The 20459-nt window shown below is 39.9% G+C and overlaps 3 protein-coding genes across 6 annotated transcripts in view; 1 reads left to right on the top strand and 2 right to left on the bottom strand.

Moving 5' to 3' along the window:
* The first annotated feature begins 117 nt into the window (after positions 1 to 117).
* On the top strand, positions 118 to 12227 carry FBXW2 (F-box and WD repeat domain containing 2). Of its 2 annotated transcripts, none has more exons than XM_036393863.2 (7): positions 118 to 422; positions 1887 to 2396; positions 3620 to 3814; positions 4608 to 4741; positions 5349 to 5435; positions 6064 to 6233; positions 7700 to 12227. In XM_036393863.2, the coding sequence occupies exons 2-7, from the start codon at positions 1907 to 1909 to the stop codon at positions 7986 to 7988; spliced, it is 1365 nt and encodes a 454-aa protein (XP_036249756.1). In that variant the 5' UTR covers positions 118 to 422; positions 1887 to 1906; the 3' UTR covers positions 7989 to 12227. The 2 variants fall into 2 exon arrangements, with proteins under 2 accessions (XP_036249756.1, XP_036249757.1); XM_036393864.2 differs by having other exon boundaries at positions 232 to 422; positions 1979 to 2396.
* LOC118693359 (uncharacterized) lies at positions 10690 to 18136 on the bottom strand. 3 transcript variants are annotated; one of them, XM_036393865.1, is made up of 3 exons: positions 17944 to 18136; positions 17365 to 17515; positions 10690 to 12458 (listed from the first exon to the last, which is right to left on the bottom strand). In XM_036393865.1, the coding sequence occupies exon 3, from the start codon at positions 12396 to 12398 to the stop codon at positions 11088 to 11090; it is 1311 nt and encodes a 436-aa protein (XP_036249758.1). In that variant the 5' UTR covers positions 12399 to 12458; positions 17365 to 17515; positions 17944 to 18136; the 3' UTR covers positions 10690 to 11087. The 3 variants fall into 3 exon arrangements, with proteins under 3 accessions (XP_036249758.1, XP_036249759.1, XP_054372913.1); XM_036393866.1 differs by lacking the exon at positions 17365 to 17515; XM_054516938.1 differs by lacking the exon at positions 17944 to 18136 and having other exon boundaries at positions 17365 to 17929.
* Positions 18137 to 19048: 912 nt separating this feature from the next.
* The window catches only part of RALGPS1 (Ral GEF with PH domain and SH3 binding motif 1), a 76272-nt gene continuing 74861 nt past the window's right edge, over positions 19049 to 20459 (bottom strand). The window contains exon 22 of the mRNA XM_054516918.1: positions 19049 to 19481. Within this exon, the coding sequence (XP_054372893.1) occupies positions 19416 to 19481 (66 nt within the window). The 3' untranslated portion in view covers positions 19049 to 19415. The remainder of the gene's footprint in view (positions 19482 to 20459) is intronic.

The following is a 20459-nucleotide window of genomic DNA, read 5'->3' as shown; positions in this document are numbered from 1 at the left end:
CGCCCCTCGCCGGGCCGCCGCTACGAGCGCGCCGGAGCGCAGGAGCGGGCCGGGTGGAAGCGGCTGGGCGCGGCGGCGGGGAACGATGACGTTGGGATGCGCCGGAAGCCGCCTGTTCGTGAGAGCGACGGGTCAGGGAGCGCCTTCTCTCCGGTGCCGGCGGTTCGCCCAGCGCGGGCTTGGCCCAGCCCTCCCCTCCCTTCAGCGTCGGGCGGTCGTGAGGACCTGGTCTCCTCTTGAGGGTGACCCTTCTGCCGTGGGTGCCTGCAGATTGTGGCGCGGGCTGCGGAAGTGCTGAGAGCCGGTCCTGCCGTGGGAGCGATGGCCGCAGGGAAGCACCCGGCCGTGCTGGACTCCGGGAGTCCGCGCAAGCCGTGGCGACTGCCCGCCGACGGACACCCCGCACCGGGCTGCTACCTGAGGTGAGCGACGCTGAGTCTGCAGTCCTCGCCGTGCTTTTTGCATGTGGAGGTATATTGGGAGCGGGCGGGGGGAGCGGATAGGGCTGGCTGCGTAATACCTGGAAGCACCTGGCTCGAGCACTGGTTTCAGTGGCCTCACAGCAGCCCTTCATTTCAGTAATATCTTCACGTATTGAATACAACAAGCGCCTTGGGCTCACGGAGTTTTTATTCGTAGCCGGCCTATTAGAATTTTTTACTTTGTTTAAAGAGAACACATGCCTGTTTCAACAGCAACCGTATTCACTGCCATATGTGTTGAGGAAAGCTGGTAAGTGCTGTCTGCAGTAAAAGTTACTGTAATGAACTTGTGATTTAATAGGAGCAGCTGCTTCTGTGCATTTGACATCCAGAACCTTCTTGTGTGTTTTACCAACAATTGCATGCCATGTGCAGCCTTTTATAGTGATGACTGTAATTTTCTGTACTCCTATGCCCTGTTAAGAGGTGTGCGCTAAGATCTTATTCTATGATGGTAAAATGTTTGTATAGAAATAAACAAGCTATTGAGTCCCACTCAGATACCTCAGTTCTTTTAGTTTGGGAGTGCTGTGAAATTCAGACAGTTATCTAATGAATTAGACCTTCCAGAGGAAATAAATGTATATTATTTTTTAACTGTTTACCTGATGTTTATCTTCTTAATCAATGGTCCCAGATCGCTGAAGGAACTTGAGATGTCACAGGATAGTATAAGTGCGTTCAGGGGGTGGTATTCAATTTCACAGTTAAGTCTCAGTGGAAATAAACTGAGGAAATAGGAAAAGAAATACAACAACAGGATTTTTAAACTGTGTTTAGGTCAAAGTGGTGCAGACACGTCAAAACTGATGCTAGACCAGCACAAGCTCAGGCCTTTATGTGAGCCGAATAGAAAAATTAGAAAGACTAACGTATCGTCCAACACAATTTGTCAGACATCTCTGTATACTTTTTTGAAAACTAACTAGTTATCTGCTTTTTATTAAGATAGTTCAGGAGGAAGGTATGAGTACATTATGTTAGTAACTAGCTTATCACTCTGCTTATGCGTTTTGTTTTTTTCCTTTTATCAGAATAATCCATGAGTAAACTCAAAGACAGTGTTTATTTGCTGTAATAGGTGTAAAACTTAAACTAACCCCTACCTTATTGGACTCAGAATTTGAAAGTGTTAATCTAAAACAAGAAATATGTTAACATTCATAATGAATGCTAACATTCACTAGCTACATGCAATTTACTAGTAAGTCTGCTGTGGGACAAATGATAGTTCAGGGTGCATGCAAATGCTTAGCCCTAACCTAAAGAATATTTTAAAATGCATTTGGTCTCTTCAATCTGTGTGTTAACATGCCATTTGGAATACTTTTGTACCAGTAATAAAGATGTGATTCATGCCTTATTTTCTGAACGGAACTAATACAGTATTTTGATGTATCACAGGTAAATTTTTCCATAACCTTATGGAGAAAAAGGACTTTGAAGCATGGCTTGATAACATTTCTATTGCATTTCTTTCTCTGACGGACTTGCAGAAAAATGAAACTCTGGATCACCTGATTAGCTTGAGTGGAGCAGTCCAGCTCAGGCACCTCTCCAATAATCTAGAGATTCTACTCAAGAGGGACTTCCTCAAACTTCTTCCATTGGAACTTAGTTTTTATCTGTTAAAATGGCTTGATCCGCAGACCTTACTCACATGTTGCCTCGTCTCTAAGCAGTGGAACAAGGTTATAAGTGCCTGTACAGAGGTGTGGCAGACTGCGTGTAAGAATTTGGGTTGGCAGATAGATGACTCTGTTCAGGATCCTCTACATTGGAAGAAGGTTTACCTAAAAGCTATTTTAAGGATGAAGCAGCTGAAGGACCACGAAGCCTTTGAGACATCCTCTTTAATTGGACACAGTGCCAGAGTATATGCACTTTACTATAAAGATGGACTTCTGTGTACAGGTAGGAAGGACAGACAACTTGGGAGTCTTAAAATTCTTTGTTTTCTCTTCCCCCTCATAAGATTATTGACAATTTGCTTTTCTTTTACCAGACAAATTATTCTCATAGTGTGAATACAGATGATAATTCAAAATTACTTATTTTTTCAATTTTTGAAACACCTGGTGTACTAATAAACTCATGAGTCACTTTACTAAGAACACAAGGAGACCGATGTCTTTTTTTGATAAAGAAATAGTAACAGTAGGTATCATTGTCCCTGCCAATGGCACGGTGGAACTAAATGACTTTTAAGGGCCCTTCCAATCCAGATTGCTCTGTGATTTTGATCATGCTGTTACTATGAGTAAGCCCATTTGGGAAGTACAGATATGTTAGCTATCCTCTTAGAGGTAGCTTTCAATTAAAAGGACTTTGGGCTGTGAGAGAACTTCAGTCTCCCAGAACATGGAAGAAAAAGTCATATCTTCTTTGAAACAAGGCTGTAAGCACTTTCAGTTCCTAACGTAAGTGCTTTATGAAGTGCTGTAAAACTAGATTTAACCTTGCTACTAGTCTGACTTGCACATAATTTCAGCTTTCTCCCTGAAGAGTAGAGACTGCAATATTTCAGTTTGAACTTAAGTTACAGACAGAACATATATGAAGCCTTAGAAAGAATAATAACAGAGTTACAATGAATCGCTGTCAGAGCATATTCCAAGGATTTTCCAGTAATTTGGAATGATAATGTTATACACTAAGTTGGGAATACTCCCTTCAGTCGGTCATTTGTTGGCACAGTAGGATGCTTACTAGAAGCCAACGACTAGATTCTAGCCAGTCTTTCACTTACCTACTCAGTAGTGAATGTTATACACAGAAAACAGCATTGTCAAAACTTTCTGACAACTTTTGTACTGAAACCTCCAGGGGAAGAAGCAGATATAAGGAGTCCAGAGATTTATTTTGCTCTCCAAAGCTAGCAGTTGAAAAAAGAGGAGCTTCAGGTAGAGAAAAGAAAGTGGCAAGATATGAGGCCTGGTATTCATCTATATTTCAAAGTTTGCTGGAACCCTTTCCTTCCTGAAAGAAACTAAAGCTTGCAGTATAGTCAGTGGCTCTGTAAAACCTGAGTGATGTGTCACATGAAATTTCCATTCATCTGTTTCCGTAGACACTATCAGTCAGACGTAGTGCCAGAATCTACCAATCTTGCATTTATCCTGTTTTTTATATTCTAGGATCAGATGACTTGTCTGCAAAACTGTGGGATGTAAGCACAGGTCAGTGCATATATGGTATCCAGACACACACTTGTGCTGCAGTGAAGTTTGATGAACAAAAGCTTGTAACAGGATCTTTCGATAACACAGTAGCCTGTTGGGAATGGAGCTCTGGGGCAAAGACACAGCATTTCAGAGGACATACTGGTGCAGGTATGTTGAAATTTTAAAATTGTAATTTCACCAGTGAAGTAATGAACATCATCATCAAACAAAATATAATTAAATTTAGCTTTTTGCACACTAGCTTTATGGGTTTGTTCAGCCTCTGTTCTCTGTCATCTGAGTCCCCTGAGTTCCCCTTGGCAGGGAAAGTGACTGGAACACATATACACTTGTCCTTGAATATGCCAAAGCTTAGCCATGTAGCATTTTGCAATTGCATGGAAGTAACAATAAATGCCACGGTTATTCAGTAGCTTCAAGTCTCAAAGAGGTGCAAATCTTAGGTGGCAGGGCATACATGGCCATAGCCATTTTTTCTATTCCCACATTGGACATGAGCTTAAAGCAAAGAGCAAAATAGGAGCTGGGAATACGTATTTGCATTGCCCTCATAATTCAATTCTTTGTCGTGTACTTAGAAGTACCCTCAGTTCAGCTGTAGTTTTTTTCCCTTGTATTTATAAAATATACTAATCCTGTGGAATTATCTTACTAAAGCTCTGGAAATATGAACTAGCTTAAATTACACTTTGCCACAATCCAGCCATAAAGGAACCACTGATATACATGCTCTTAATTTGGGCAGAAAACCCCAGTAATTTCACAATGTAAACTTAGGCATCCAGAGCAACAATTCATTTATACAGTTCAAGAACAATTAAGGATGTAGTAGCATATGAATTTAGAAGCTGCTAAATTCATACAGATGCTACTAGTGTCTCACAGAAAAATGCATGCATAGAGACTGGTATTCCTTATTTAGTTCTCTCTTTGCTTGAAGTTTTTAGTGTGGATTACAATGATGAACTTGATATTCTGGTCAGTGGCTCTGCAGACTTCACTGTGAAAGTGTGGGCCTTATCAACAGGAACGTGCCTGAATACCCTTACTGGACACACGGAATGGGTCACTAAGGTGGGAATATTGATTCATAATTAATCTCACACACTTATTTGCACTAAATTTGTAACATGTTCTAAATTTTTATTTCCTAGTCCTAATCCTGCAGGTAGGTTTAGAATCTGAAGAACATCTGGAAATACTACAAAATAACATTTCAACAGAAAAAATATTTAAGCTGTAATTAAACCTTTCAGACCATTGAAGATATTTCAATTCCAAAGTAGCTGGGCTAATACTAGGAAGCAGTGTTTTGATTCAAAGACTGAATAAAAACTGGTTCTGAAAAAAGATGGCTTTAAAAGTTATGTAAAAATCTAATGATCTTGATAACAAAAATCTGATCATGAAACAATATTTTTCCTCTGGTTATTTCAGAACTTGAAAGATGAGGAGTGTGGCTGTACAGATAAAGTATGTATGTTTGCTTATTAGTACAGTAAATTGTCACTAGTAGGAACAAAAGAGTGTAAACTGTAGTTTTCCTTCAGTTGCTAAAAAGTATTTGTACTGCCTTTATTCATGGGTACACTATGCAGGTGGTCAGTGAAATGAAAAATGCAAATGAAAATTTATTTATTTAACAGCATCAACATAAATCATTGCCATCCTTCAATTACAGGTCGTTTTGCAGAAATGCAAAGTCAAATCTCTTATGCATAGTCCTGGGGATTATATTCTCCTAAGTGCAGATAAGTATGAAATCAAGGTATGTACCATATATCATACATATATTATTTTGGTACATTGGGAAGCAAAAAGCTTGAGTAATTTGCTGAAGTTTACAAACAATAGAAGGATTTAGTTTTTCCCCACATTTCCTGCTTTAGAGGCTGCGTGCAGAACATGAAACTCTTTGGAAGCTAATTTTTCAATGCTTGCCTTAGTATTTAGTTTTAAATGATAGCTCTACAGCAATGGTAATGCAAAGAATTGGCGCTTCCAGGTCATGACAGTGAGGCAGGTAAATGCAAATACTGTTACTGTTAGGGACTTTGGGGTTGGAGAGTGCTGCAAGTTTGTGGTTATAGAAGTGCTTCATAACTGAAACAGTTACATTTCTGTCCCAATTGGATGGTTGATTTTTATTTTTTTTTTCCATTCTTTAAAGTACCTATTTTCACTGGGAATTTCTTAGGCTAGAAACAACATGTGCTGCACTGTAAGACAAGTCACTTGAAGAATTGATGTTTCTACCTGAAAAAGATAAATATTTCTGGAAAAAACTCATGCACACATTTACCGGATGCTTAAAAAGAGACTGTGGGGCTTGCTCTATTTATGTATCAGTTTATAATGTGAATTTTTTATGGTCTTTAACTGTGTTCTAATTGTAGATTTGGCCTATTGGAAGGGAAATAAACTGCAAATGCTTAAGAACATTGTCTGTTTCTGAAGACCGCAGCATCTCCCTACAGCCTAGGCTGCACTTTGATGGTAAATACATAGTGTGCAGTTCAGCACTAGGATTATACCAGTGGGACTTTGCCAGCTATGATATTCTCAGGTAAACCATTCAGTTTAGGATTCAATCTTCATTAATTAAATAAGTAGTTTACCAGTTTTAATAACTTACCTTAAATGTGGACTAAAAGAAACTTGAATCCTTAAAATCCTGTAAACATCTTGCTTTACACATATCGAGCAGTTTAATTCTAATTTTGTCATCTAATAATATGAATCGTTTCATTGCTGTTCTGGTTTCTGGCCACATGCTCATCTCTTCCATATTTTCATTCCGTAAGCTGAAGTGTTTCAGTATAGACTTAAACCAGACTGCAGTGCTGTAGTTCTGAATGTGGAAGTGTGGTGATGCAGAGCTAATGTTACCATGGAGACTGCTATACAGAGAACCAAGCAGAAATTTCTGGGGGTCCTTTGATGGGACAAGAAATTAAAAAGACTCTTTTTGCTTATAGCAGCACTGATCTATCACTCCTTCTAATGTTGTGGAATGACAGTGAAATCTATCAGACTGCAGTGAGGGACTGAACACGATGGCATTCCATTTCCACATAAAGAATCAAGTTGTATGAGTTGGGAATGGTGGCATCAAAGATGCCAACTTACTAAAGAAAAAAATGCATTTTAGAACTGCTAGAAGACTCCCTAATTTAAATACCCTGAATAATTGTGGATATTTGAAAGATCTCCAGAAGTGCTTCTTATGAGTAAGAATAACTGAGTAATTTCACTTCTTAGTTTACTCTCCCATCTTTCAAAACAGAAAGATGGTCTCTTATTGCTGAGAGCAGATTTTCATCCCCACACATTTTTGTGCCTCAGTTCTTTGCTTTATGTAATGCTATGATCAAACATGGAGGCAGTTGTGGAAGACTCAACTCTTCAGTTTCTATTCCAAGTTTTATTTATTAAGGGAAGCCATCATCAAGGTGTTGGGGAACTAAAAAATACTTTTATTTCTCCCCATGGTTAATTTAACACAAAACATCAGTAAAACAGCATTCTAAGGACTAGTCTTGGATGATTTATCTAACCTGCTTATCACAAGAAGGCATGTCTATCTTTTACTTCTGCCTTTTAGAGGGGTGAATTCAAAATTATTCAAAAGAATAATAACAGCTTTTACCTCTTAGTTGTAAAGATATTGAGGCATGAAATCCATATGGAAATCTACTGTAAAACACAAGTACATTTGCTCTTTCATTTGTATGTAGAAATGGCTCTTTTTTTCCTTGTGCTCTGCAGAATAATCCCTTTCAAACCTTAGCCTTCACTTATGCTCAGATGGGTCTGTCCTGAATATATAAAGTCAGAAGTGAAACCACAGGCCTGACTGTAGCTAAAGTGTTCAGTTGCTTAATTTGAAAGATTTGCATCCAGTTCTTTTTAAATTACTTCAGAATGATGAATTTAGACACATTTTCTGTAGACATACAGGATTCGCTTTAGTAATTCAACCTCGTGATAACATTGTAAGGGAGATTCTAACACTGTTTTCTTGTCTTTTAGGGTTATCAAACCTCCAGACTTCTCAAATGTATCCTTGCTGGGCTTTGGAGAGATATTTGCTCTACTGTTTGACAACAGATACCTGTACATAATGGACTTGAGGACAGAAAAACTGATAAGCCGCTGGCCTTTACCAGAATATAGAAAGTCAAAGAGAGGTTCAAGCTTCTTGGCCGGTGAAATGTCTTGGTTAAACGGACTAAATGGCCAAAATGATACAGGCTTGGTTTTTGCCACCAGTATGCCAGACCATAGTATCCATTTGGTCTTATGGAAAGAACATGGCTGAAAAGCTCACACATACAGAATCTTCAGGAATTTATGGCCTATCAGCAGTGTGTCCATAAAATGAGACTTTGCATGAACCAAAGTTGCACATCCAATGGTATCATCATGCAATGCACAATCATTTACTTTTATTTGGGCATTTGGGAATGGGTTGTTTTGGAAATAATGCAATGCAGCATGCTAACAGTATTCACCACAAAATTTTGTCTATATTCATGTTTAAATATACCTGTTTGGGCTCTGAAGTATAGCTTGTAATGTTTAAACCATTCAAATCTGCTACCAAGTCTGAAATCAAGTTGTGCTTGACCCGACTTCTGACCTTTTTTTTTTTATTGAAACAGAAGGTGAAGCTACTGTCTTAGAACCATAGGCTTTTGTACATCTAATAGCAAATACTGGTTGCAGTGCATGGCTGCTTAACAAAAATGAGAAAACAGCAAACCCTCTCTCTCTCCAGAATCTTTCTCTTCAAAATGTTTTTCCATATGATAGCTTTAAATACTTAGCCTTTGAAACAGAAGAATCAAACGAGTCCTTTAACAAATATTTGTCCACATATTTTTGTGCTATTTGACATGTACTTTAAAGCTGCATCTACATACCATGCTTTAGAAATGCTTTAGGTTGATCTACCTCCCTCCCTCCCTCCTGCCTTAATGTCATTTTTTTTACACAACTTGAAAACGTGGGTTTTCATGAACCTCCTGCTCATGCCCTTCAGAGGACAAAACTGTCTAGCATTACTAGTGTGATTTTTTTCTTCCCACTATACAAGGAGACCTGACTTCGTACTTAATACTGAATGAAGGCCACGATTTCCAAATGTATGTGATGTGAGTTACACCAATGAAGGGGAGTTTTCATATGCAAGAATCAGTACTTGAGGATGCGGTAGGAGTAGCTTCAAGTCACAGTGGAGCAGTCTCTTAAATACAAGGCCAGACTCTTAAGCACTCAGTTTTTCCACCTTTAGTCACATCAATTTACTTTGAGAAATGTTGTCTGTACTCAAGGACTTTATCAACTGGAAGCCAAATTCACAACTCTCAATTCAAACTGCATTGTGTGGGGCATAAATGATGAGCTCACAAAAGTGAGCTTTTGTTGTCTCACTCCTAAGTGAAGAAAACTTCTGTGAAAAAGAATGTTTTCAATAACTTAAATTCAGTAACTTGTCTTGAAACCCAGTTCTCCTCATTCCTAATGTGGGAGTAACATAACAGTATCATTATGATGTGTGCTTCTAAAGGAACCACCTATACAGCACTGCATTAAGTTTGAAAGATTAAATAGAGGTGTGCCAGAAATGTCATTGTTTCCAAATCAGCAAATCAGGAAATCTTGGTTAATTACTTCTTTTAGTGACCTTGATTATATAGAGTCCACAGAGAGGTGGAGCACAAGACGGCTGAGAAACAGACCCAAGCTGAGCCCTCCAGATGGGAAGGTGTGGTGGGCACGGGATGCAGACGCACTGCTACTGTCTCCAGCTAACTAGTAAGCTATAAAGAAAACAGTGTCAGACTCCTTTTGGCATCTTGCAGCAAGACAATGGTCAATGGTTCTTCTGACGAGAGGAATTCTCCACAGTGAGTTTAGTTTAAGACTGAAACAGGTTGCCCAGCCTTCCCAAACAAAGCCCTGAGCACACCATGCTGTAAGCAGGGAGTTGGACTTTCAGATGCCCCTTCTAAATGACGAGTCTGAAATTCTTAATGGACCTGTTGCCATACAGGTTGTGTGACTGACAGGAGCAGACATCTCAGATCCCAATACAGCTGCAAGTTTGTTGATACAGACTGTGAGATGCTGCAGTCACTGTGAATCGAAGTAGAAGTTCCCTTTGGACATTGCTAATGATACTATTCCCCTAATGACAGAGCTCTTTAAGGGCACAGGTATGTGCCACTACCAAGTAGATAAAGGAATGAAAGCATGACACTAATGTAAAAATTTTAAAAAGCATACTTGCTCTCACACACACTTCTGTGTGTCAGACACCAGTGTCAGGCTATCGCTGCCTTCAGATGTGCCTTCAGTAGGAAGGTTCTAGTATATTGAGACAACATATGCAATGCATGTAGTTCTGGGGTCTTATCAAACAGAAACTGAAACTGTGAAACAAAAATGAGCAAATGGTTTTTCTGTTTGCTTTGGTTTCCATCTGGCCCTTCAGCAAGTCACTACTTAGCACTATTTCCAGATAGAGTTAAGAAAAAATGCCACTTCTGTACCCTTACACCTACCAAGGAAGCAATGTAATTCAACTTACTCATCACATAAAGGACTAAAATCCAACTTGTGTTTAATTTCACAAAATATTTTCCTACGAGGCTTCAAAAACCCCAACAAAATATGACATTTCAAAAAAGTTGTTTGGCCATCTATTTTTTTCCTCCTTGAAATAGGTTCTTTTTGGTTCACAAAAGTATCTTTTTCGTTAAGATGAATCTCTCTCCCTTGCCTCTATCAAAGCTTTCCAACACAACTCAGCATTTACCACTTTAGTAATTCAGGAACAGGTGCAATGACTCTTCGCCAACTTACATGTCTCCAAAGCCCAGTTGAACAAGACATTTTTTATCAGCAAAACTCCAATGGCTGTGTTTAGTGTTACAATCCATCACATCTTTAATATACACTATTTCCAAGAATATAAGGGGTAATTTTTTTACAACTGAAAGGAAGATTGTACTCAATTACTTGTCTACCTTTTATTCAAACTGATGCATACAAATTTAGTACCCAGTGACATACAAACTGCAAGAATTAAGCAATGCTACCTTTAATACTAATGATTGTATTTGTACTTTTTGTACATAGGTTGAAAACTATTTTGCATTATTTGAATCAGTTGACAAATACTGATTTTTATTATTAACTGAAAACAAATTGTACATTTCCCAGAAGAGATGCTGCAATCTGCATTGACCCTTGTTATCATTAAGTGATTCATGGCTTTGCTATATATTCCCTAAATAATTGCAGAAAAATGTAGACTCCATGTGAAAATCAATGTAATGTGATTTTTAAATTATATCCTCTGTCTTCCCACAATACAGGTAGCCCTCCACTTTCACTCCTTATAACTGAGGTCTCAATTTTGAGTTTGCAGCATGGTTTGAGATAGAACCTTGTTAACATTCATGATTAATGATGAGTTATATTTCCACAGTGTTGTATCCCTGATGAGAGATTCTCTGGGAAGGTTTCCTTGAAGGCCCTTCCGACAGTGATAAATGAGGGCAACATCCACAGGAACATACACACTCTTCCCAAAAGCACGTAGGACAGAATGGACTGAAGTCTGAATCACCTTTCGTGGATCAACTATCATTTTCCTGGGATTCTCTACCTTATTATTCCTGACAGGTTCTTTGTATACATGCTGTAATATGTTAACACCTGGCACAGTATTCCAAGATGAAATGTTGAATGTGTGAGAAGATACGGTTTCTGGGAAGATATGGTTCTCAAAGAGGAAAACACTAGCCCCTGGGTTTTGCTTCTGAAGACTGTTCATCATTGTTTTCCAGTCTGGGTGTTTAAGGGGAAGAATTATTTCATCAGCATCATTAAGGACCACAAACTTGCTCCTTTCCATGTTACGGTATATACAGTCATTTAGAGCTGTGATTTGTCCGTAGTAGCCAATGTGTGTCCCATCTTGCAAGAAGCGCCATGAATAAGAAACCCTGAGGTGTGAGTTTATTGGCCAGGGAATTACCTCAACAGTTCCTTCTTCTATATAAAACTTCAAGACTTTCTCCATCAGATGGCTGCAGTTGTTCTTATAGATCACCACTTTCTGTACTCCAAGAATCTTATACATTTCCATACTCTGTATAAACTGCAAGACATTGTTGTAGTTTCCAAACATGGCAGAAATGCACACAGTGAAGTCAACAGAAAAGGTCTCAGGCTTGCGATTTTTAATTTCAAACCTTGGCAGCTGGTCAATATTTCCATATGGAGACTGATGAATTGATACATGGGTTGGATCACAATTTTTAGGTTCCAAACAAACTATATCTGTTGCACCGTAAGGGAATCCAAATCTATCTGAGTGAACATCAATTTTTGCTTTTGATACATATATCTTTCCATTGACCTGACAGCAGAACCAGCAGTACAGTTGTTTTACATCTTCATGGTGAACAATCCCAATCACACGAGTGACTTTGCTTTCTCTGTCATCAAAGTATGGGGATATAATAAAAGTTTTGTTACCTTCTAATGGTGTTATTGTGCTAATGGCAATCTTCCCTCTACATCTTCTACCTTCTTGAATTACTTTTGGCTGATGAGAAAGTCTCTGTAACTTCAGATAAGAAACTGCAAGCATTGAAGTTACAGTCATAATGCACACAGCAGCAGCAAAGTAAGATTTTTTCCCAGCACACAACATTTTGAATGGATCTAGATGTCCATGCAAATTTCTTTGTCCTTGTAATTTATGCTGCCTTATCTGCAGAAAAGAAAAGGCAGTATGAGATAATACTGACTCACAATCATTGCTCAAGAATTTCACAAACAAGATGAGGGTAAGTCTCTATTATGGTGCACTGACTTACTCAGAGACCCAGCTACTGTGCTTTTATGTAAATCTAGTCACAGAACGTGCATTTAATGATATGTATGATATATGACACTCTGAATGCCTCTATTTGTCAGATGTGTGGAGCAGTTTCTCTACATGGAGGGTTCTGTAGAAGAATATAACAGAGGTCTACATATGGCAATACAAGGAGTATTTTTTTTTTCAAGAATCCAAATTTTAGAATATCCAATTTAATAACTAGGCAGTAATTCTTAAAGCAAAGCAAAACTTTTTTTTCCACTGATGCAGTGTGTATGTAAATTATGTTTTAAAAAACCAAACTCAACCAGACTTCTCACAGACAAGCTAGAGGCAGATAAATTAAATGTATATAGAATTAATCAAGTTCATAATAAATATGCTAATTGGGGATTACACATGATGGTCCAGATTTAATCACTAATTTATGAATTCCCTAACTTGCCGATCACCACAGAGGAAAGTCAGTTCATACAATCCAGCAAAGGCAGGTGAAATCAATGCAGGTATAAAACTCAGTTTGCCACTACCCTACGTAACCCTGTAAGAGGCAGGAGTTGCAGGAAAGGTCATCTCATATTAATGCTTACTAGACATCTGGGCCTCTTCACAATGGATCAATGCTGTCTTAGCTCCTGGCATGATTTGGGGGTTAGGGCTTAAAACTCTTGCTGTTGCAGGTAAGGGTAGGCAGTCCTGAGTGACTGGATAACCAAAGTCTTTAGCAGCATTTGTGCTAGCAAGTGTTAATGACTGAATGGGAGTTTATGGCACTCTCAAGCACTAATTTCTGCAAGTGGAGCCTAGATGAAAGTGTTCTCTGCAAATTCACCTTTAGATATTCAGATATGATCCATAAATAGAAAAGTGACAGCAAGTCTCCTCAAAGGCCTGCTTGTACCACAGAGATTCTTGGGAAAAAAAGTGTCCCAGATTAATTAAATTCATGTCAGATCAGAAATCTGCATTGGTAGAAGAGAGTTTCACCAACTGCCAGCAGGAAGTGTGGAGTAAAATGCCGTGATGGAATGAACTGATGCTATTGCAGAAGACGACGAAAATGTTTCTAGCAGGGGAAAAATAATTGCCTGTGCCCTTAAAATAATGTACCTGTATTTTCACAATTGCTATTTCATGAAAAAGTGAACTAGGGAGAACCACAGTCACAACACACCCCTGAAAATGTCCCATATGCGAAGGCTGATGTGATTTACAGCAGACTTTGCTAGCTACCAAGCAATTGCTTTTCAGAAGAGAACAGTCATAGGGGCACCAAAAATCTCACTGCATCACTAGGCACAAAGCAGAAAAGAAGCAGCAGAAAGCACTGACTCATCTATCTCTGAAATGGAGATAGTATCCCCATGAGTTCTTAAAATGAGAGCAGAACAGCGAATACATAGTAAGAATCTGCTATTGCCATACGACTTCCAGCTGGAGATTTGCGACTGAAAATAACTCAAGCTTTTTAAGTCTTTTTATAATATGTTCTAAAGTACAGGTTTCCCCCAAGTATTCTTATTCCAAGAATGTTATATTTAGCATTCTTACAAAGAGAAGGTCACATTTAACATTCTTCCCCTTGGTTTTATCTATTTATGACTTAAAATATTGATCTATCTTACAGAATAAATCTTTTTTAATTAAATAAATAAATTTTTTAATTAAAGAAATATCAAAACATGTCAACAGCAAATAACAAAATAAATTTATTACCTGTTCTTTCTTCTACTTTTTCTAGCAATAAATAACTAACAAGAAAAAAAAATATATTTTCAATTGCATTTTGAACAGCAAACACCAGAAAGGAAAAAGTACCTTTTAAAGTAGATAGCAGAGTGAGGCTCTGTTCAGTCCTCCATTCATTTTTTGCTAAAATAATTGTTTATTTTAAACAGATAAATACTTTTAAGGTAAATTGCAATAATTGTTCAATACAGAACAATACTGTGAGGAGAAAAACTGGTTCAATACCTAAGATACTTCCTGGCACATTTTATTTCACATAGCTGTTGCTCTTTTAATGTCACTAACAGCAGCCACACCTACCAGAAAAACAAGTTTTCCTTCTCTTGAGCAAAGTACACAGTTGTGTTGCAAGAACTTAATTTAAATTACAAGTGAGTATGGAGTTGCTGAAGAAAATCAAACATTTTTCATGGATTTTTTTAAGGCTACTTAAATTTTCTTCTGAAAATTAATCTTGCATGTTGATATAAACCCAGTTCACACACATACTTAAAAAGAACTAGAAAAATACACTATATATATATATCTGCATTTCTTGAACAAACATTTTTTTCATGACATGCTATAAGGCCTAGTTAGAACATGTGGATACAAATTCTGGTTAGGAACTGTGAGAGAGTGCTAAAACAACAGTGAGTTCTAGAAGCTAAGAAAAAGAGCAAAATCAAGAGGTCAAAGACACATCAGAACACTGAATCTTAAAGAAAAGAAATATGTACAATTTGATGAGTGAAATTTATGGTTTCCACAACACAACTCATTAATTTTGCTCTCCTGAAATAAACAGCACAAATATGTAGTCATAAAATACATTGTCAGTATAATTAAGAACACTACATTTATAGTTCCTCACTACAGAAAGCGTAAAATGGCAAATTTTAAAGGTATGCTTTCAGCATATTTAAATGCTCTTCTTATATAGTAACAATTCATTTCGATTTTGTATTTTTTAATTCCAATTAATATGCAAGTAAGCATGCCACAAATGATGCAGATTTGCTTTAATACTAAATTTAGCTAATGGTATCAATGGCTACTTTGCAGTATTCCACTTAACTGTAAACAGACTTTCTTCCTCCCCACCACCCTGACAGACTTCAGTAATATCACTTCCTCATCTTCATGTTCATTACCTTTTCATTCAACAAAAGAGTTGAATGAAAGGTAAAACCATGTCATAAGAAACAGAGTTCCTTCACCAAGTGTTTCTCTGCAGCTGGCCCAGTTTCCATTACTCTCTAGTACAAGAGACCAGAAATGTCTGTACCTTATCCATTTGTATGTGGCAAGTTAACAAGCCCTCATCGTTGTTGGAAATTTTCTTTCTTAATGTGTGCTAGGATTTCAGTTTTTGGAGATGCAACATATTGCACTGATACATCTGAGCTTGTCATCAGCCTACAATTGACATATCTGCCCAGTCAGTCAGGCAAGTGCAGTTACACAATGTTTTCTTCTGCAGCAAGGTCATAATAAAGAGCTCTTGTCATGGTTAGAATCATGGCTTGGGTTGGACAAGACTTTAAAATATCTAGTCCCAATCCCCTTGCTGTAGGTGAGACAACTTTCACTAGATTGAGCTGCTCAAATTAACCATGTTTCTCCTTACTTCATTGGTCACAGTCCTGCTAAAATTTACTCTAAAACCTTGTACGGGATCAAGAGTACACTTACAAACTTTCATATACTTAAATAATCTTTTTTTCCCTGTCCTAAACCAAGGAATCAATCATGCTTTAGCCACACTGTACCACTATGTTCACAAACACATTTATTAATCTCCCATTACAGGTTCTTCCAATAGCTTATCTTTTTAGAATTTTGAAATTACATTTTTTTGTATTGCCTTCAAATTGGATGTTGCTTTCACCTTTTCTGTCCAACTTCTATTTTCAGACCTTCTTTTCCAACATCTTTCTAAAACCCTCCACAACTAGCACTGTCCTTACTAAAAGCTGGTACCAATTGCTAATTTAGTCCAAGAGTCATTCCTGAGTAATAATTAATCTCCCTCACATCCTCTATGCATTGTGGCCTTCCTTTGTAATTTGTTTTGTTCACATGCGGGCAGCTGACAACTATTTATGCTGCTCATTTCAGTATCTTGACAATGAATACATTGTATTAAGTTTTTCATAACTCTCATTTTATTACTTTATCTCCCAATCTAGGGTAAAGATAGAGGGCAAGTAACAAGAGGTGACTGCAGAGTTTGAGTTGCTAATATGAAGTATTAGCTTCAGCAATGTAAGAACAATAAACAACCTAATCCTTGTTTATCCAGGGTCTAACTAAAACCCCTCACTAGAAAAACAGCCTTACAAAACTTACCATTTTGAAAAATATTATTCTCTATCCTTTAGTTTATGGTTTTTGTCAAAGGCAAAACCTCAGATCACTATGTTATTAACACAGTGTCAATATTAACACATATGAACAATAACTTACCATCTTTATCTCAATTGCCTGTTGTTACTCTTTTGAGAGCTTACTTTTTTCAGGAAGGTTCTTTGACACACCAGGTGTCCTTCCTCTTTTATAAGATCCAAAGTCCAAAGCATATTGTTTGAAGGATTAAACTGAAGGCAGTATTTTTCCACTAATACAATACTACTCTAACAAAATTAAAAGTGTCTATTTCTATTCTAAATACAAAGACAGTAAGCCTTTGTATTTAGTCATACAGTTGTTGTACAACAATATACAGTTGTTGTACTTATTTTGTGCCATTAGAACTGACAAACCCCACCCTTCCCTGTATACACTCAGAAACTTCTCTATCATAATCTGCTGTACATCCCTAAGCCAAACTCCTCCTATTGTAAATATTTAAACTTTGTGTCCTTTGAAAATCAAACAAATTGGGCAAAACAAAAACTGCATGACATTTAAACGACTGTTATTTCATATTTTTTCTTTCACACTGTACTTTTTTAGCTGGGACTGAGTTAATTTTCTTCCTAGTAGCTAGCAGGGTGCTGTGTTTCGTGACCAAAGAAAGGGCTTCAAACACACTGATGTTTAGCTATCATTGAACAGTACTCACGCAGAGTCAAGACAATCTCTGTTTCTCCTGTTGCTTCTGTGCCAGGAGATGGATGGCACAAAAAGTTTGCTTCGAACACAGCTGGGACTTCTGAACCAAACCAACCAAAGTCCTATTCCACACCATATGATGCTATGCTCAACCATTTAAGCTGGGGGAAGAAAGAAAAAGGGGGAAATGCGCAACATGACAGCATATGGCCTCCCAAGTCACTGCTAAACCTGACGAAGTCCTGTTTCCTTGGAGATGGCTAGAAACATGCCTGCTAAGGGGACATAATGGATAGACTACACATTCTGTTTTTCATGCTGCTTTGCTTTACCTTTTAAACTGTCTTTATCTCAGGGAAAACCCATAGGATTTGCCACGTTTGCCCTTCTGATTCTACCCCCATCCCAGTGCAAGAGGAAGGGTGAGGCTTGAGCTGCCTGCCCGGATTAACTCACAACACACACTGGAACTATGCTTTGGAGGAGTTTTGCGTTCTTCAAATCTAAAGTTAACCTCCACCCTTAGTAGGAATTTAGACAGAGACTCAGAAAACCTGGTTTGGACAATTAATAGGTACCTTTAACTTACCCTTAAGCGGTTAACCCCACTACTGAAAAGTAATGCTACAGCTGATCACCATCCTCCTATTTCTTGAGTGGAAATAAAATCCCGAATCTGTCGCGCCTCTCCCGCGAGTGCTGCCAGTCACAGGACCCCGAGCAGGTGCCGCTGCCTGACCTCCACTTCGGTGCCGGCGGGTTTACCACAGCCGCGCACAGCCGGCGGCGCGCCCGGCTTCCCGTTCCGCAGGAGCCGCCCTTTCCCGCGCGGGGGTGCGCAGAGCCCCGCCGCCCGCCGCCGCTGGAGTCCCGTGCGAGCACCGCCGCGAGAGCCGTGCGGAGCCGGGTCGGCGCTACTGGAACCCTCGCGTCTCATACCTGGCTCCCTCTGCGGTACCGGCAGCAGCAACCGCAACGCGCCTCTACGGCCCGGGGCTGGCGGGAGCGCTCCGTCCCCTCACCTCCCTCCCGGGAAGGCGGCGGCGGCTATGGCCGTGGAGACCCCGCGACCCCCCGCCCCGGCCGTTCTTTAGGTAGAGCCCCCGCCCGGCGTGGTCCAGGTGGGGCCGTTCGCGCTTGGGGCGGCTGCTCGTCGCTTCGAACCGTGGTGGTGCCTCTGCGCGGCCTGCTGTGCACGGCCCCGGCACCGACGGTCGGCGAGCGGCCCCGCCGGAGCGCGGCTCCAGAGGTCTCGTTCGGGCGAGGGACGAGGAATTGGCCTCGGACGGAGGGACCCCCGGGGCGGGCCGCGGCCTTGCCCGCCACGCCTCTGGCCTCTCCCGCCACTTTCCCAGGTTCCCCGAGGCATCGGTGACGGAGGTCCCATGTGAGACCGCGAATGGGGCAGCCCGGCGGTCCCGGGACGCTAATGCGCGTCAGCTGCGGCGCATTTTGGGAAGCAGAACCCGCCCATCCCGCCGCAGATCCGGACGCCAACGGCTCCGGAGCGCTGATTACCCAGGTCCACATGCTGTGCGCCGGGGGCAACGCTCCCACACACCACGTCCTGGAAATGAACGGCATAGACGGCACACGTGCAAAAGAAGGACATCAGCAGTGGTGCACTGTTCTCGAGGAGGTCTCCGGATTCGACCCCGATGCCTAACTGTCAAATTAACTTGTGTAAAATGGAGAAACACAAACTAGCCATTATATTTTCAAAATGCAAGTCAATTTCAAAAAAGTACAGGGAAATTGATAATTACACAATGATAAAAATCCAGTAGTCCTGGAGTCCTGTCTACTTTTAGAGACAGACATGATAGCTGAATCATTTCTACAATAAAATACAAGGTTGGCATTCATAGGAATTCTGTGGTGGGATTTTCTTTTCTAGTGCCAAAGGCCGTAAGTTACGGACCTTTGTTCCAGTCATAGAGATGTCCCACATAGAGTGTCTTTATTTCTGGGGAGAACACAGAGTAAAATGCTTATTACAATGAAATGCTTTAAATGTAATTATTACATTTAAAATTGTAGCATACCCAATACAGTTCTCTTTCAGAGCCAAAGCTGTGTATCTCCAAAGGGATGTATCCTTGGTAAGAGGTATGTCACACCAGTTTCCTGCAAAGACATGTAAACAGTGCTATTAGGCGCTTCCCAACCATGTGCAAATAGCTGTAGAAAATAGTAGACTGAGGCCTCAACCTCCCTGTGTGGACCAAATATTTTTTTTCCAATTTGAAAGTGTCTTTCCTAGATACATTGATCCAGTTCACAAATCAAATGCATTACCCTCAATGCAAAAAATTTCTTCCCTATATCTAGTCTGAATCAACCTTCTTTTAGTTTTAAACTATAATCCGTTCTCCTATCACTATAGGCCTCACTTAAAAAATCTGTCCCCATCTTTCCTGTAAGTCCCCTTCAAGTACTGAGGGGTGGCAATAACATCTCCTTGGCGCATCTTCTTCTCTGGGCTAAACAATTCCATCTGTCTCAGCCTTTCCTCATAGCTGAGGTGCTCCAGCTCTCTGATTGTTCTTGTAGCTCTTCTCTGGACCCACTGCAACAGGTTCACGTCTTTCCTATACCACGAACTTGAGAGCTGGATGAATCACTCCATGTGGGGTCTCACAAGGGGCAGAATCACCTCTGTCCCCTGCTGCCCACACTGCTTTTGATGCAGCCCAGGACATGGCTGGCTTCTGAGCCGCCAGCACACATGGCCAGGACACGTCCAGCCTCTCATACACCAGCACCCCCAAGTCCTTCTCAGCAGAGTTTCTCTTGATCTTTTCGTTAGAATTATGTCAGCCCGAGCCTCTCATCAAGCTTGTGTGGCCACTGCATCACTCTGGTGTCATCTGCAAACCTGCTGAGTTAGATGTGAAGTGCAAAGAAATTTAAATTTGTCTCTACTTCTTTGGACTTTCAAAATCTCACTTGAAAAAGCTGCAATTTTGGAGGCTTTTTCAATTTTATCCTAGAAATGTTGATTCTGTTGTATTTATACTACTAAATGGCTGGACTCTGTGCTCTATAAAGTCTATTCAATTATATTACCATTCATTCACAAATAAAACATGCATGCTGCCTTTG

This window comes from Molothrus ater, chromosome 20, assembly GCF_012460135.2.
Source record: "Molothrus ater isolate BHLD 08-10-18 breed brown headed cowbird chromosome 20, BPBGC_Mater_1.1, whole genome shotgun sequence".
Taxonomy (NCBI): Eukaryota; Metazoa; Chordata; class Aves; order Passeriformes; family Icteridae; genus Molothrus; species Molothrus ater.
The sequence above is the reverse complement of the archived record's forward strand: the minus strand, read 5'-3'. Positions and strand labels throughout refer to the sequence as shown.

Excerpts from the sequence above, each read along its gene's own strand:
- FBXW2 (XM_036393863.2), top strand. The coding sequence starts at position 1,907 with ATGGAGAAAAAGGACTTTGAAGCATGGCTTGATAACATTTCTATTGCA. Across the intron at positions 3,815-4,607 it reads CAGAGGACATACTGGTGCAG|TTTTTAGTGTGGATTACAAT; the intron begins GTATGTTGAAAT and ends CTTTGCTTGAAG. Across the intron at positions 4,742-5,348 it reads ACACGGAATGGGTCACTAAG|GTCGTTTTGCAGAAATGCAA; the intron begins GTGGGAATATTG and ends CTTCAATTACAG.
- LOC118693359 (XM_036393865.1), bottom strand. The coding sequence starts at position 12,398 with ATGTTGTGTGCTGGGAAAAAATCTTACTTTGCTGCTGCTGTGTGCATT.